General features: G+C 41.5%; 1 protein-coding gene across 8 annotated transcripts in view; it reads right to left on the bottom strand.

Annotated features, from left to right (window-relative positions):
• RTTN (rotatin) overlaps positions 1–18,351 on the bottom strand; it is a 161,431-nt gene that overhangs the window by 119,901 nt on the left and 23,179 nt on the right. For all 8 annotated transcript variants that reach the window (XR_012655334.1, XM_075062917.1, XM_075062916.1 and 5 more), the window contains exons 10-14: positions 17,822–17,937; positions 6,468–6,638; positions 4,685–4,897; positions 3,156–3,268; positions 751–877 (exon numbers count right to left, since the gene is read on the bottom strand). Coding sequence is in view for 7 of the 8 variants with exons in the window: in XM_075062917.1 (XP_074919018.1) it covers positions 751–877; positions 3,156–3,268; positions 4,685–4,897; positions 6,468–6,638; positions 17,822–17,937 (740 nt within the window). In the remaining variant the exon portion in view is untranslated. The remainder of the gene's footprint in view (positions 1–750; positions 878–3,155; positions 3,269–4,684; positions 4,898–6,467; positions 6,639–17,821; positions 17,938–18,351) is intronic.

The following is an 18,351-nucleotide window of genomic DNA, read 5'->3' as shown; positions in this document are numbered from 1 at the left end:
ATCCATAAAACATATCCACAGAAAAATGGAGAGATAAGATTTAATATTCCTGATATTTTTAAAGGCAAAATTAGGTACAAATATGTAAACAAAAAGGTTGACTTGTCTTAAATTAAACTCTTTAAACAGGATATTTCAGTCATAAAGAAGAAAAAGAACACAAACGAATTTATGTTGTTTTTTCAGGTCATCTATTAGTCTAAAGAGATCCTTCATCAATTACTTGAATACAGATTCACAAAATATGTTTGTGTCTTTATTAATACTTTCAGTAAACTTTTTATATATAAACCTTTCCTAGAAAAGCTGTCAATTCAAATGACATTGCACTAATGCACAAGGATCAAGAAGGGAAAATGATCAGAAACAAAAGTGAACTTCGCTAGTCTAGCTTCAATGTCCAAGCTAATTAGACTGCATAACTCATTTGTGATCTAAATTTAATTTAAATATCACATTTTAATCTGTTATAAGGGAGCTAAAATTAATGAGATGCAGGCTATTGAGAGGGTTTTTGGAAAAAACCTAAACACATTATTTTGATTTTTCTAACAATATGAATCCCAGCCACTATATGTAGTATGATTTATAGCCAAACCAGTTAAACTTTACTCTTTTACAAGTAAAACATCAATCTTCAAATCCAGACCAATATATAGCAGACTGGAAACAGACTAAGCTGTAAAACCACTGATAAATAACCAAAAAAAAAAAATCCACATTTTCTTCAAACCCATCTGTAGCTCTAACCTTAACAATTTCCAGACAGCAATGGTAAGCTTCAGATTTTATATTCAGCAGAGGATGGGACAACAGATGGAGAAGCACCTTCTGACTCTCCGCCTGCAGCAATGGGTTAGCCTGGGCAGACTTCCAGCTACAAGTGGAAACAGTTAAATATCCAAGATAAATTAGCTGCTATACGGTTTGTTGTACCATACTGATAAACATGCTTGTTTTACAGAGTAAGACATGGAGGACTTCTGCAAAATTTATCATGACATCCAGTGTACTGCAGGGCACACAGGCAACGTTCCTTCTAAAGTACAGTTGGTCATCATCTTGAAGAGGAAATGACTCAATAGATAGAGAGTTCAGAGATCATTTTGAATTTTCCCCCAACATTGTAAAACTGCAACTTATTATACTGATATTCACATTTGTGAACATTTCACTTAAGTTTACCTTGATATAATGTGGCACTACAGATGATCAGACTAGCAATCCTGGTTGGGAAATTTGAAAAATATATAAATATTGTGATATTTTTCACATTTTAGTTATGTTTAAGTTGTATAAATCTGGCATGTGATCAAAACAATGTACATATAAGTGAGCGAACATAACTAAAACCACAAAGTCGATGTCCAGATTGCAATGTATACTGAAAAAAGGAGCACAACTTTAAGTGATTGCTTAGCACTAATAGGTAGGGCAAATCCACTTGCAGTAATAAACATTTAAATCAATTACTTGAATACAGATTCAAAAATATGTTTGTGCCTTTGTTAATACTTTCAGTAAACTTTTTCTATAAGTGAACCTTTCCTAAAAGAGCTAACAGCTGAAATGACTTTGCACTAATACACAAGGACCAAGAAGTGAAAATGACCAGAAACAAAAGTGAATCTGGCAGTCTATACTTCTCAAGATTGCAATGGATACTGAAAAAAGGATCACACCTTCTTTAAGTGATTCCTTAACAGTAATAGGTAGTAGCAAATCCACTAGCAGTAATAAACGTTTATCAGATATAAACCTAATTAGCAGCAGAAAATAGAGGACTGGAATTCACATTTTCTGTCAGGCAGCATGAAGAGAAATGTCTCTTTGGACTATGAAATGTGTTGTTTCCTGCCTGCTCACAACTGTCAGAAACCACAGCTTTCCAAATGAACTACGTATGTGAAAATGAAAAGAATCACGGGCAGAGGGTGAATCCTGGGCTCAGGGAGGCTAGTCTCCAGCCTGGTCCACCCCTTCTGCTCAAGGTCCCACCCATCCCATCCTACCTGCCATCAGAACCCCACCCCCATCCCCAGACCACTTCAGTGCCCCAAACCCCAGGTGCGTGGCACTATTCCAGGCCCTGGAGCGCCAGGTGGGTGGTATGCCCCCCCACCCACAAGCCTTGGAGCGCTAAGCAAGCAGCCCCCCCACAAGCCCTGGAGCACTAGGTGAGCAGCCAGAGGCCTCCCCGACCCAAGACCCGGAACGCCGGGCGGGTAGCGGGTGGGCAGCACAAGCACCAGCTCCCGTTGCCCAGAGACCCTGGCCAGCACCAGCCCCAACCCGGGGCTCCAGCCATGGAGTAGAGCCGCAGAGCGCCAACAGGAAGCAGGAGGTGGTCTGTGGGGCAGAGCATGAGCAGGACCACACAAGGCTGTTTGGGGAGGCACAGCATCCCCCAGTCTTTGATACCCGCTGGCCATGAAAAGAATTTTGAAGTATAATTAGCCACCTGAGATTTGAATTTCATACCAAGACTACAATGCAGAATCTCCTTTTAGGGAACCACAGACTAGCAGAAATATTTACCTATTGTACGTTTAAAAGAAATATTTGGTAAATAAGCTCCCATTGGAATTTACAACATAAGAAAGAGTTTCCTTTAGAAATTATGCTAGAATAACTGCTGTTAAAAAAAAAAATAGTCTCTGGAAAATATCCAAAATGGCAATCAAAGCAGAAGTCAGTCAAAAGGGGAAGGAGGGACAACAACGCAGGAGTGAGAAGGGTTACCAGAAAAGTTTTAAGGGTTACTCCCCAAATTCCTCATTATCACATTTAAGCTTCAAATGTAAAATTATGCCAGGTTGTCCTTAAACAAGTCTCCTTAAAGTTACTTTCTAATCTGTTTTCAAATAATGTCAGAGTTAAAATGGTGGCTTTGACCTTCAAATACATTTGAAATGCCTTTAAAAAAAAAAATCCAAATGCTCTACCCCTTTTTGTAATTAGTTTAGTGACAAAACTTTGCACAGCTCTTTTCTTTTAAGATATGGCTGGATAAATTAATGATGGGAACAAGACCGTAATCTAGAACAACTGAAGATCCCACACTTCACCTGCAACATATGGGACACAGTTCTTCTATACAAAGAAAACAGTGTACTTCCTCAAACAGTAATAATTTAAAATAATAATTTATTTACATATTCAAGCAAATGTGGATGATTTCCTGAAGCATGGGAAAGTGCTGATGATAAGGAAGACTATTTAGGGCCTGATCTGCCAATTCCACTAGTTCAAAGAAATTTTTTTCTCCCTAAAAAAAAAATAAAAAATAAAAAAAGGCAATTATTAATGTTAATTTTAAAAAATAAGCTACTTCTATACATTCTGAGTACTAGAAAATTCTGTGGAATCCACCAATTACCAGGCTCAATCTCTCTCTGCAATGAAAATAACACTATTCCATGTGGTTAACCAGGATAACAAGTTACAGTTACTATTAAATACTTTAAAAAACAAATTACAACAATGTGATCAATTGTCCATGTTAGCGAGTACAAATGCCCATAGTTAGGGCTTGATCTTGTGGGCTGCTAAATACCTCACAGGTGCTGAACTTCCTCAATTCCCATTAATGTCAATACGAACAGCGGGTGCCCAGCATTTTGCAGCATTAGGACCATAACACATCAGAGCATCTCAAAATATTCCTGAGCCCTTAATATTTAAGGTATTTTAATAATGAAATATGCCCTTCAAGACAACAGTAAAGATCAATATGTGTTTTCTTAACTGGGGGTCTATAAAGTATTACACTGTTAATCCAGATTATCTGTACTAGAACTAACTTTATTAATCTCATCAAAACACAAAATATTGTATTTCTGTACATTTGTTAAGGCTAACCCTTTCAAGTTAGGTATTAAATATGAATCATTTAAAACTTTAAATTTTAAGAGCTAGTTAAGCTGGATGTTAAGTACAAGGACATAAATTCAGTTTCTAAATCTGTGTATGTAACTGATGAATTAACTCAGCATTCTAACCACATGATGATACTTCTGTCCAGAAATAAGATTAGACTTCTTTGGTACTGTGCCTGATGTAACCTCTCTCTATTGGTTTTATTAACAGAACAAGGAATGTAGTAGTCTGTACAAACAGGAACAACTTTACACTGGGTCATGGAAGAGGACATGTTAGTACCACACTGGAATCATTTAATACTATAAAACACATTTATGTCCTTAACAAGGAGACAAGGAATAGAGTACCTAATGGAGTAAATGGCTATAAAACACATGAAGATAACAATGATCTCTCTCTCAAAATTAGCAGCATAATGAGAGTTCAAAGGTCTTTACCTAGTTGTTAGTGCCATCTTATCTGGACTGCTTGGAATATAAAATGTTCTAAGTTATTTCAAATAGTGCACAGTTACTTTACAGAATTTTTTCCTTTAAAATATGCTACTCTTACTTTCATACCTTTCTGCTTATAAATTCACACAGCAATACCCCCTTAGTTTTTCCTCCTGCATTTGCCAGATTTTCTCAACTTTGTGGTTAATATTAAGTGAAATTGATTGTTACTCTCATGTCAGACAAGTACACATATCAACACAGAACAATCAATATTCGCACACCTAAATATTTTGCTCTCTAGTTTTTTGTTTGTTTTTAATTTTCAAAAGGCTTTTCAGAATAGTTTGTATACCAAAATTCAATACCTCCTTATGGACATCCATCATAAAGTTACAGGTGCACTCAATTGAATGAACAGCCTCTGCAGCTTGTTTATAAATACTGTAGTTCTCAGAATTCATCTGCTCCAAATAGGCTACCACCGACTCATGAATATTTGGATATTCCAAGGAGAATGGCATGTCCAAGGAAAGAAGAAATAAAGCTGTCACCAAGCTCTCTGGTAACACTTTGCTGGCCTTGAGAAAAGTTGATCGGGGGAGAAAAAGGGAAAAATTAATATAAACATTAGCTATTAAATTTAACTTTTGAATTATTTAACCATTGCAATCCTCAGTGCTGCTATTTAGTATTTTTTAAAAAACAGAAGATCTGAAAAGTGACTTCCAAATTGCACAAGTTTGAGCAAATCATCTGCTGCAGATGGAGACCTTTTAGGAAAAACCGAGGGGAACCTATAGGTGTAAGTCTGTGCTGAAGTTTATATATTATATATTATACATATATAAACTTCAGCACAGACTTACACCTATAGGTTCCCCTCGGTTTTTCCTAAAAGGACTATATATATAGTCCAGCCATGGGATTGGATCCTCCACTAATTTGTTAAATTTTGTCTAATAAGTAACTACCAGATGGTAACACAGACTCAATTAGTCCTGGAGCCTCTTGCCCTTTATAATGTTATCATTACAGGTATCTTTATAATCCCTAAAATACTTGCATCTTTACATTTGCATGATGTTGCAACATGTTACCAGATGAGAACTTGCTCTGATTGCAATAAGTGGTAACTCAGCTGCAATTAGTAAATTCAGAGTCTGAAAGCTATATTGCTCAACTCCTGTCAATATACAAGATAAAAAATAAACAAAAAACCATTTGCTGAACACAAAATGATAGTAATGAAAATAGTGTTTATACAAAAACTGATATAAATGCACATTTTTTAGGGACTAGAGAGAAGGCATATACATTAAATAGTACAATATAATTCATGGTAAATCATATTTGTATCAGTTAAATGATCCTCCTAGACAATGAATGTTAAGTTGCAAAACTTTTGAAAAAAACCAAAGTTACACTGCAGAACACAGGAGTGAAAAATTGTTTAAGCAGAGACAAGTTATTAAATATAAACCAAAAACTTCCCAGGTTTCTAAAGATTCCACTCCTAAATAGAGCTCCAATTGGTTAGACTGTCTACAATTTATAGATAATTGCAGGGCTGTTTATCATGATGTAATTATTCTTTGCAAACAGTAAAACTTTAAGGTTACTGCAAAATATAAGGTATCATCATGGCATATAATGGTCTAGGCATCAGCAAAAGTTCAATTATTTAAATATATACAGCAAGTGAAGCAAAAATAATTCTATCTGAACAGTATTCAGTTTGCTATTAACCAGCAGAGGGCAGCATAGTCTGGCAAACCACACAACTCTTGGAATAGATTGAAAAACATGGCTGTGATAAAATTATGCTTTTGTATAAGTATCCTTTTAACAGACTTACCAGTTAATCAATCTAAGCAAATAAACCTTCTGTAAGCCAATCACACAATTAGGTCAATTAAAATATTTTTGCTGCATAACCTAATCTACAGATCTAATATGATTCCAGGTACCGTATTTGGAAATGATGCATTTATAATCAATGCACAGTGCTAGTGGCAGTCACGATGAATTAAACAATCTTCAAGAGTAAGTACTATTTAAGTGACAATGCTACTCCACCCTACATTCCAACGGCCAACGGCCAGAGCATTAACAATATTCAGTTCATTACTAACTTTGTTTCCCCCTCACCTTTTCTACAGGGAGAAGTGTTTGCAACAGTCGCATGGTGAAAAGTGAAATGCTAATAAACGCCATTCTGTGGTGCACTAACATCAGCTCAGGCTGCTCTGAGTTGATGTTACTTTTGTGGTAGGATATGGTTTCTCCAAGTGAACCCAGGACCATAAGCAGCTTATCTTTCTGCAAGTGAAAACAAAAAGATACAATATAAATTCCTATCAACAGAAAGCATCATCACCAATCATTCTCTATTATAGCAGTACCTTTACAAGAACAAAAGTGAAATATTTATATAAGTACCACAACTAAGCAAAGTGTCAACATTCTATTATTATTCTTTATATTATTCAGAAATATAACACAAGTTGAACTGTATTTTGGCATTTAAACAGAAATGTTCTGAAAAGTTCTAGAACAAATCTTAGAGATTCTGTACACTAGTTTGGGGATTTGAGAGGGGGGTTGTTTTTGTTTTATTTTATTTTTTAAAGAAAAATAATCTAATCAGTATTTCATACATCCTGTTTTGATTTTTTATCACTCTGTAATATTTGCATAAACACATTTTGAAGTCTATTTCAGTACTAGAAACATTAGGATCTAATTTAAATCTGTGAATGTCTGTTTTATCCTAGTAAGTAAAAAAGGGAGTCTTGAGAACATCAGAAGTTTCTGTTATGTCTGCTAGCCCTACCAGTAAACAATAAGCGATTTCTAGAACTGCTTAGAAGTCTAGCACAGAAGAGGAATGGATAGAATCACTGGTGAATGGAGATCACTACCAAATGAAATCAGCTCTTTGGATGTTGAGAGAGAGAGGAATGGATTGAACTGTGAACCGTTAGTAAAGCTTGGTTTGCTAGAATCTAGAAAGTGGAAACGATATCTGATACTTAGCTATATAACTGAACCGAACAATAATTCTTCCAAAGTAAACACTGTCTAGAGTTGTTATATAGCCAGATGAAAAGGATTCATACTCATCTGAAAAAATACAGAAAATTTATTTCTCCTTGCCTCACTAATACAGTAGCTTGATTTCCTGGTTTAGGAACATAAGAAGAGTATTTTAACTCAGTGGTAGAATCAAGAATTATTACTCCTAAAAAACAGTCACATCCCTGCTAGTTGTACAAATAGTTGAGCCTGTGACAATTTATACTATCAGGCCCCCTATTTCCCAAAAAATTAGATTCACATTACTGACTTGGAAGAGGAAAACAGCACACTAATTAAATCCACATTACAAACAATTGGGAAGCATTCCACACACCAATGAGAACAGAAACACAACAACAAAAAAGGACTGAGAGAACAGAAACATGGGTAGAAGACAAAGGTAGGCATTGAAGCATCCACTACTAGTTCTTGAAGGGATTACCAAAATCAAATTTCTCTTCTAGAGAATCTGAAATAAGAAAAAAAAATAGGATCCCTTTTCACAGAGCTGTCAAGCTGTGACTAAAACAAGGAAAATACAAAAGACCAAGTGCCCAGGAAATTTATAAGCATTTCTGGGTCACAAGAGACACTCCCCCAGAACTAATCCAAAACAAAGACTCTTATAGACCCATACACTTGTAAAGCCAGGAGGGACCATCATAATTCACCTAGCCTGACATCCGACACAGTCCACAGAACCTCACCATCCAATCTTCTAGTAGGTCCACAACCTCTGGTTGAGTTACTGAAGTCCTCAAAACTTGATTTATAAAAGACTTCAAGTCACCATTTACTTTTCAAAAAAAATCCTGGTAAAAGACAAAGATGTTTCATTTGATGTAGCACTAAAATAGAGAATCAAGCTAAACAGTTGGTCTCCCAAAATCATCATCTCAGGTCCAACAACGAAGACAGGAATGAGACAGTTCCCTTACCGCAAATCTTTTTGTTCCCCTATTCTGCAGGCTCAGTTTCATATTTCCTAATTAGGAAACCCTTACTGGAACTTAAACCAAATCAAAACTCCAACATGAAATTTAACATGCCTGGCTCTTTTTAGTCAGCAAAGATTCAGGACTTGATGCTGGCAGTTCAGAACAGAAGTGCTCTTGCGGATGTGTGTAAAGAAATATTTGTTCCTACTGTATTATCTGTCTCTCTCACATGAGCAAATTCATCCAAGTCCAATAATATCTAGTCAAAGGATTAAAACTATTTGAATATCAAATCTCCAATAAAGAAACTTCAGAATAGACTTAATATTGCTCAATTATAACTGTGCTTGAAAGACTGAAAACATTAGCTTCCAGGAGGTTAAAGCAATGGGAAATCTGCCATTCACTGACTTGATCCTGTAAATAATTATTTACAGTCATGTTACCATCACTTCATGTCAGATGTTTTAAATTTTGTAAAATTAAAATTATTAAGAGGTGAACGCTACAATAGCAACATTTCACAACTGTTGACATTTTTACAGTTAAAGGCAAAGCTCTGTGCACTCAATTGAAAACTAAATTCAAACTCTATGACAAGGCCCTGATTTCTGCAATATTTTGAGAATCAACTGATTAAATCAACTTTGAGTAAACTTTTTTTTAAAAAAGGTGTTACTGGGTCAGATATGAAAATAACAATCAGTACACTATTCCATATTTGGATGTTAATTTTAAATTTTATTCTGCTGCAAGTTTTTAGTGTGCTGCACATTTTGTCATAAATCATATTATAAAAGTGGTCGAGAAAGATAGATGATTCATCATCCTATTAGCAAACAGCTGGGAGTTTTGCTATCCAAGGGAATTTGGGGTTGTGGGACAAGCACATAATATTAATAGAAATATCTAGATAATCAGCATTTAAATAGTTAACAATTTCAACATCATTAGCTTTCAGAATGAACTCAGGGGTAAGTAAGCTACTTCACACATCTCAGAGCTGTTGCTTCACGCTGTCAACCTATTCAGGAAGAGTATTGCCCTGGGGTCACATTTGGACAGTTCTCTTTTAAGAATTTAAAAAAGAAGAAAGTTTAGACTTTGGAAAACAACTCTGCAGCAAAAGGATATACAAATCATAGCCAATTTTATATAAAATGACAACATGCATGTTTCCAGCATGTAAACATTATTAATGCACCCTTTACTCTAGGCAAGGGGTCAGCAACCTCTGGCACGCGGCTCGCCAGCGTAAGCACTCTAGTGGGCCGGGCAAGTTTGTTTACCGGCTGCATCGGCAGGTTCGGCAGACCACGGATCCCACTGGCCACGGTTCACCGTCCCAGGCCAATGGGGGCGGCAGGAAGAGGCGCGGTCAAGGGATGTAGGCATCCGACGAAGTGGATATTCACCCACGAAAGCTCATGCTCCAATACGTTTGTTAGTCTATAAGGTGCCACAGAACTCTTTGCCACTTTTAGTATGGTTTTAGACATTTAAATTTAGTTCAATTTCATTCACCTATATGGCAGTTTGCTAATACTATGCACATGGCAATTTTACTGTTTCTAATTAATCTTTCAAGTCCTTAATCTTTTTACATACACCAGATGAAGCCATGCCTCTCCTAGAAGGATCTTTACACTTTCCTATATAGTTCAACAAAACAGCACAAGTGTTTGAACATCTTGATCTATTTAAACATTAAAAGCAAAATTACTGGCATTGACCAGATCTTAAATAAATGCTTTAACATTTAAAAGTAACAAAATCAATTTGTTATGTTTTAAGAGGACAGCACTTAAAATTATGTAACAATTAACTTCCTGAAACTACTTCATTTAATTGATCAGTCTGATAATCACAGCAATCATAGTAAAATTTTCCTAGTTGAAACATCTATTGTTTTCTTTTAGACAGCAAAACATTTTGGGTAGAGGTCAACAGCTCACTGTGATCCACCATTTTGCCATGCATGGAGAGGTATAAACATTTCAGCAATTAAAAAATGTTTTTGAACACCGGCATATTATATGTTTGTCACTGAAAAAAATACTTTTCAACTGTGTGTTTTATGACTAACGTGGTGAATTATGTATTTATAAAACCACACACCATACTTTTGTTTAATCAAATTCTGATTAAACTCCATGTAACGGGGCACATGCCTTGCCCCTCCGGTTTGGCCCTTCTCTCCCTCTTCTCAGAGACTCAGGGACACTTCAGGCTGGTGCAACACCCATGCTCTTTATTTGCGATCAAGTCCCCACCACCTGTTTCCAACCATATTCAGGCTTTTTACAACAGCTTGGCCTACCACAGGCCTGGCCAGCAACAGACTAGGAGACTCTCACCTCCCTCTGAGTCTAGATCTGACCTTCAACTCCTGTCCCTGTCCCCATCCCACGCCCTTAGTCTCACTTCCTCCCAGTCTTATAGCTCCTGGTAACAAGTCTGGCAGCTGTGATCAGTTACCAGACAAGCATCAGCCCCAGCCCTAATCCAATCCCCCTGACTGGGGCTGGAGTAACAGGAGCTGATTAAGGCAGGGGTGGGCAAACTATGACCCGTGGGCCATGTCCGGCCTGTCAGAATTTTTAATCCAGCCCTCAAGCTCCCTTTGGTGAGCAGGGTCAGGGGCTTTCCACACCACTCCCAGAATCAGCTGCATGTCCTCTCTCTGGCTCCAATGCATAGGGGCAGTCAGGGGGTCTGCACATTGCTCCCATCCCAAGCACCACCACCCTCCCCTCTAAGCTCCCATTGACCAGGAACTGCAGCCAATGGGAGCTGCAGGGGCAGCGCCTACAGACAGGGCAGCATACAGAGCTGCCAGGCTGGCACCATGCCTCCGCATAGGAGCCAAAAGGAGGCATGCTACTGCTGCTACTTCCGGGATCTGCAGGGGCAGCACAAAGAGCTGCCTGGCTGTGCCTCCGCCTAGCAACCAGAGGTGGGACATGCCACTGCTTCCAGGAGCTGCTTGAGGTAAGTGCCACCCGGAGCCTGCATGTCTGATCCCACACCCCCGTTCCCCACACCCCTAGCCCTGACCCCCCTCCCACACTCTGAACCCCTCAATTCCAGCCCGGAGCACCCTCCTGCACCCCAAAACCCTCATCCCTACCCCAGAGCCTTCACCCCAGCCAGAGCCCTCAACCCCTCGTGTCCCAGCCCCCTTCCCCAGCCCGATCCCACTTCTGCCCTCCGAACACCTCAGTCCCAGCCTGGAGTACCCTCCTGCACCCCTAATCCCTCATCCCCAGCCTCATCGCAGAGTCTGCCATACAATTTCATAAGGATTTATGGCCTGCCATACAATTTCTATATCCAGATGTGGCCCTCAGGCCAAAAATTTGCCCATCCCTGGATTAATGCTTCTCTAGCAGCACCCTGCCATACTCCAGGTTAAATAAATTATGTTTCCCTTGGGGATTGTCACATTTGATCAGTAGGTATATTACTTGACACATTCTATGACCCAGAACACCAAGTATAACCTTTATAAACAGACCCTACCAAACTCACAGTCTATTCTGGTCAATTTCATGGCCACAGGATCTGAAAATTAGTCTATTTCATGTTCTCAGATGTTTACATCTGAAATGTCATGGTATTGTAACTGTGGGGATGTCAACCAAAAAAGGGGTTGTAGGGGGAGGAGGGGTCACAGGATTGCCACCCTCACTTCTGTGCTGCTTTCATAGCTGTGCTTTGAAGGTAGCAGCCGCAGAGCTTCTTGTAGCTAGAGAAGGCTCCCAAAGGTGGAGGTGGGTCCAATCTCCCCCACGCTGCTCGGAGTGCACCAGCAGAGGGCTCTTAGCTGCTAGTCCCCACCGGAGTAGGGAGGGCCAAGATTTGCTTTCCCCTGCACAGCAGGTCTTGGGGGGAAATCGGACCCACCTCTAGAGGCAATGCAAAAGTGAGGCTGGTACACTCTCACTTCTGTGCTCCAGCAACTGTGAAGCTTCCTGAAGCCAAGGGTAGGTTCCCAAAGATGAGTCTAATTTCCCTCATGCGACTGGGGGAGCTCCAGTCAGGGGCTCCCAGCTGCTAGTTCCAGCCAGGCTCGGGAAGGACAGGACTTCCTCTTCCCCTACACAACCATTGCAAAAGGCACCACACACACACTCATTTGCTTTCTGCCCCATCGTTCCGCAGCCATGCGAGGGACGCAAGTGTACAGGGAGATGTACACTTCCAGATGCAATTAGCAGCTTATTTCAATAAAATAAAGCAAGGTCATGTGAACTTGACAGGTTTTACTGATTGACACTTTACAGCAGCAAATAACACTCCCTGATTGGAAGATATGGGCATGCGAGACGGTTTTGTAGAGCAGTGATCTCCATTGGTAGCCTCAAACTTGAGAGCCACTGCCTTAAGTTAACAAAAGCAAGTGAAAAGAAAGTTCTCGTTTCAAATATCATTAACTGAATGTCAGAATGGAGCATCCAGCAATTGTCTTTCTTCATTCCATCTCTGCACTGAAAACACCTGTCCATGTTTAGACAGCTCTCTCTGCATCGATGAAGTTCATTGGAACTGTCTGAAAATACCGATCTAGCCTTGAGAGGTGAGCAATTCTGCCTTCAACAGAGTTCCAAAATTGTAACGCAGGCAAACTACAATCTGCTTCTTTCGCGATATTTTTATAAGCAGGAATCTTTAACCTACAATTCTTGTCAAAGCCAGGAATTACATTAAAGGAGGTTAAATCAATCATCAACAAGTATCTTTGTGCAGTGTCAAAAATACATAGAGCTTTCAGGAGCCCTGCTGCAGGCTGTTGAAACTTTTGAGCTGTTTTTGCTACATCGCTTGACTCTTCCCTGTAGCAGCAGTATCGTCTGAGCTTCTTTGCCATGAAAGAAAACCGGTGGCGTAGCCAGGTGGAGCAAACAAGGGAGGCGGACATAAAAAAAGGCGCCACCCGCTGCGGCGCTCCTGGTCTTCAGCGAGCACTTCGGTGGCAGCACCTTCACACACTCTGGGTCTTCGGTGGCACTGAAGGACCCGCCGCCAAAATGCTGCCGAAGACCCAGACTTCTGCCCAGTGAGTTCAAGCAGGAGCAGCAGGTGGTGCTTTTTTTATGTCTGGCCCCTCGTTCAGAGAAAAAATTAAAAAGGAGCCAAAAAATTTAAAAGGCGCCACTTGTGCTCAGAGGGAAAGCAGCCACTCCCTCTGCTCTCCCCCACCCCCGCTTGAAGCTACGCTACTGAAGAAAACTCCTGCTGAACACTGGCATTTAATTCAACATTGTCAGACTGATGTTCATTTGACTGTGCTTCCAGCCCAAAATAGTACATGCATTACCTTGTCGTAACCTTGGTGGACTGTGACATGCCAAGATTCGAACCAAGTGATTAAGTCCATCAGTCCTGTGGCGTTCTTGGCAACAAACTGAACTTGCTCATTCAGATGAACATTGTTCAGAAGGCTTGAAAATTCTGCTAAAATCTGCATTTTCCATGTCAGTATAAGCTCTTCTGAGACAAACTCAGTAGTACTTCAGGTGAGCTGCATGGTACAGCACCCAAAAACCAGGAATTCCAGTGAGTAATAACTGGCCCTGGGGGGAGTACAATATTTTGTTCCCCGATTTCAGTCATCTTTGCAATGTGCTGCCTGTATCAACGTTTGCAGCTTATGCACTGTTTAAAGATCTTTTTAATGTAGCTGACCAGTTTATCATCTTTACCAAACTTGCTACTCCACAGTTACTGATGAGAAAAATTATATGCGAGTTACATGTAGTATGGACAACATTTGGCATTAGACCTTGGAAAACAGATTTGAAAAATTTGATGCAAGTTGCATTGTCACTTATGAAAACAGATACTTTGACAAATCCGCACCATATTTTGAAATGGTTTTAATTACCACTTGAGAAACTGTAGTATAGCAAGAGCATCCAAGTAAACACAGTCAGCGAGCACTGTTAGCTTTCCTGTCTGTACATCTTTGGTCTTGTCAGCAATAAAATCAAATAGAACATTCAGTACGTAGTTGTCTTGCTCATCTGTGGACTCAGCCAAAATAATTTCATGAGTTAATTTGTGACTTCATCTCCTCAAAATGTGTAGCAAAAACCTTTGGAAGGTAGTCCTGTTGGAGCTTATTCACACTTGGTAAGCAACCAGCATTTTGTGAATTCACGCAGCTTTGGGTGATCAAGTTTTTCCAAAGGTATATTAGCAGTTGAAAATGCATCCACAGGTTCCATTCTAGCTAAATGACGGGTCTCAGAGCTCTCTGTCGTCTTCTTAAAAAGAGATGAAATTGGATTTTGGTTTTTTAACTCTGTTTCCCAGCAATGCAGCCCTCTTTCTGCTTCTATGGGTTTCTGAGTCTAAGAGGAGCTGAATCATTGTCACAGATGTGTGATCCAAGGAAAAACACTGCAGCTTGTACAAAATACACCATTGGCATATAGAATTTGGCTTCCATATTCTTTCACAGGATCCACTGCAGTAATGATCAAAGTAAATCAAAAACTTCTTTAAACACTCATTTTCAAGTAATTTCACTTGTCTTCTGGTAGGCTGCCAACAGAGAACACTACACTAAAACCCTCCCCCATATCTATCAATCAGTGAGTTGAATACTGAATGTCATTTGCTGCTGTAAAGTGTCAATGAAAATATCCTGTCAAGTTCTTGACTTTTCTTTATATTTTTATTTAAACAAGCTAATAATTGCATCTAGAAGGGGTACAGCTCCCTGTACAGCGATCCCTTGCAGAGCGATGGAGGCAGGAAGTGACTGGGGGTGAAGCTTCCTGCAGCTGGGGGAGGTACCCGTAGGCAGTGGTGAGCTGGAGCCAGTTCCCACCAGTTCGTGGGAACCGGTTGTTAAATTTAGAAGCCTTTTTAGCACCGGTTGTCCCATGAGTGACAACTGGTTCAAAAAGGGCTTTTAAAATTAACAAAAGCTATAGCAGCTCCTTGCCCTTCCCTCGGCCCCAGCTCACCTCACTCAGCCTCTGCCTCCTCCTCTGAATGCTCCTCCGGCTTCTCCTTCCCCTCCCCAGCTTCCTGCGAATCAGTTGTTCGCGAGGGAAGCCTGGGAGCGCTGAGAAGGAAGCAGCGGCTTCTCACAGGTAAGCTGGGGCAGGAGGGTGGGGGCGCGAGTGGGAGGAGGGCTCCAGGCACCGCACGGCTCCGGCCTGGCCCCCAGGTCCAGCCCCGACAGAGCGCCCTGGCTCTGGCCGAGCGGCTCCGGTCCCAGCCCCAGCCCGGCCCAGCCCCCACCTCCAGGCAGCGAGGTAAGGGGGTAGGGAGTAGGAAGGGGGTGTTGGATAGAGGGCAGGGGAGTTGGGGGGAGTGGATTAGTGTCGGGACAGTCAGGGCAGGGAACAGGGGGATTGAATAGGGGCAGTCAGGAAAGAGTAGGGGTTGGATGGAGCGGTGGGGGGCAGTCTGGGGTAGGGATTCCAGGGACAGTCAGGAGACAAAGAGAAGGGGTGGTTGGATGGGGCAGGGGTCCTGGGGGGGCCATCAGGAATGAGAGGAGGGGTTGGATGGAGTAGCAGGGGCCAGTCAGGTGACCGGGAAGGGGGTGGTTGGGGCAGGGNGTCAAGGAAGGTGGGGGGTTAGATGGAGCAGGAGTCCCGGGGGGGGCACGACCCCCTCATGGGGTGAGGAAGAGGGAACCAGTTGTTAATATTTTGGCAGCTCATCACTGTCCATAGGTGAGTATGATCTCCCCCCATGAGCAGTCATGCAGAGGAAGAACAAGTCCCTCCCCAGTCTGGCCGGGACTAGCAGCTAGGAGCCCCCAGCTGGGGCGCTCCCAACAGCATGGGGGAGGAGAACACCCACCTCCACTTCCGGGAACCTCCTGCAGCTGCAAGAAGCTTTGGGGTTACTGCCCAACCCCAGAGCTTCCCGCAGCTGAGGGTGGAGATGGGTCTGATCTTCCCACTGAGCGCTGCTGTGCAAGGGAAGAGTAAGACTCGTTGCTTCTCATCCCGGAGGGGACTAGCAGCTGGAGCCCAGGGTATGGTAGGAGCCCTTAGCTGGGGCACTCCTAGTCCTGCCTCTTCCCTTCCAATATAGATTTCACGGGGAAGGTCTGATTTCACAGTCCATGACATGTTTTTCACAGCCGTGAATTTGGTAGGGCCCTGTTATAAAGTCTGGTCAACCTTGAGCCTCCCCATCTCCACCTTCCAGGGGACCAAAGAACATCTGCAAATGTGGGCAGCAAATCCTGACGCAAGTCTGGAATCATTTACCTGGAGTGTGGCGTTTTCAACCGATCAACCAGCTGCCCTTCGTCTATAAGCTCTGAGTATCTGCTGAGCCCTTTGGATGAATAAGGCTGTAGCGTAACCGACATTGTTAACTCCTTGAGGGAGTCAGGGAAATGAACTGAGCCCTACTAACAGGTCCAGGTCCAGCTCCAGGCACCAGTGAAGGAAGCAGGTGCCTGGGGCAGCCAATAGAAAGGGGTGGCATTCCATCCGTTGTTGGGGCGGCAAGTCCGGGTCAGCGGCAGCAGCACTTTGGTGGCAGCTCAACTGGCTCGCCTCAGCCTTTGGCGGCAGGTCCTTCACTCCCTGTCCTCCTCCTCAGCGGCACTTTGGCAGCAGCTCAATCGGGTTTTTCTTTTTCCTTTTTTTTTTCCCTGCCACTTGGGGTGGCAAAAAAGCTGGAGCCGGCCCTGCCTACTAAAGACTAAGTCAGGGAAATGAAATCTCGCCACTTAAGCAAGACTGTCTTCTCCTGTTCACTATCCATGTATATCTTCTACAACCTATCCCTAAATATATTTGTCTGTCAATAGATATTCAGTAACCCTTGTTGTAAGTCAAAATTTATGCTGAGTATTCATAAAACATGAAACTTCAGTGCCCTAGCACTGAGGATTCTCTCCCTCAGATGCTCAGCTGGCTGGTTCTTGTTCACATGCTCTGGGTCTAACTGATCCCCATATACAGGGTCAGGATGAATTTTTTCCCCAGATCAGATTGGCAATGACTTTGGGGGGTTGTTCCCTTCCTCTGCATATAAGAGAGTGGGTCCCTTGCCAGGACTGTCTGTGTATATCTCATTTAATCATTTCTCCACCATTGCAAGGCCTCTAGCACTGGTGCATGTTGATCCCTCCTATGCTCTCCCTGTGGGTCTCATTTATTTCAGTCTCATTTCTGTTGTTGGGTTTCATGTGCTGACAGCCTGTGACATATAGGAGGTCAAACTAAATGATCTAGTGGTCCCTTATGGCCTTAAACTCTTATGACTTCAATACTTCTAGTAGGAGGAGGAGGAGGAGTATACATATCAAAGTTTAAAATAAGAGGAACATGCCAGCAATATCAACCTTTTGTAATTACCGGACTGTTTAAATGTTTGAAAAAGGGTAGTTCAGTAAAATTGTTTATCCTCCAGTACAGAAAATGTCTGATGTCTACAGCAAAGGCAAACTGCTAAATACCATTAACCAAAGTCTAAAGATAAGAAATTTTCCAGACTCACCAACTCTAACCCAAAGAGGCTGTGGTCCTCCCAAACATCTTCAGATACTGCATCACCAATAAGAAGCACATCTTCAGAAAGTAATTCAAGAACTTGCATTGTCACTCTACTACTGCCTATGAATGAAAATGTGAAATATGTTACAGCAGTTCAATTGTAGACAGAGTATAAATGATTTAATGTTAGTAGTGCAGTCCCTTTTCAGACAGGGAATACTTTAACCCTGAAAATCTGTAAATTTAATTTTCTTGTGCATTCATGCTACTCAGCATCGATTGTCACCATTGCAACATCCAGCAATAGCTCTGAATCACGTCTACTTTTTCTTTGTTTTCTGGAAAGAACATTTTGAGAGTTAATTCACTAGAGAACTCACTATTCACCAAAAGTACTAGGCACCGTCCACGCCGCCACCCCCACCCCCCGTTCAGATCTTAACATGGTTTCATTCTTTGTACTATAGACAGCTCTTCATATGCTAGTCCAGGAGCGGCCAACCTGTGGCTCCGGAACCACATGCAGCTCTTCAG

Source organism: Chelonoidis abingdonii, chromosome 2 (assembly GCF_003597395.2).
Source record: "Chelonoidis abingdonii isolate Lonesome George chromosome 2, CheloAbing_2.0, whole genome shotgun sequence".
Classification (NCBI taxonomy): Eukaryota; Metazoa; Chordata; order Testudines; family Testudinidae; genus Chelonoidis; species Chelonoidis abingdonii.
Note: the sequence above shows the minus strand (reverse complement) of the source record. Positions and strands in the feature narration are given on the sequence as shown.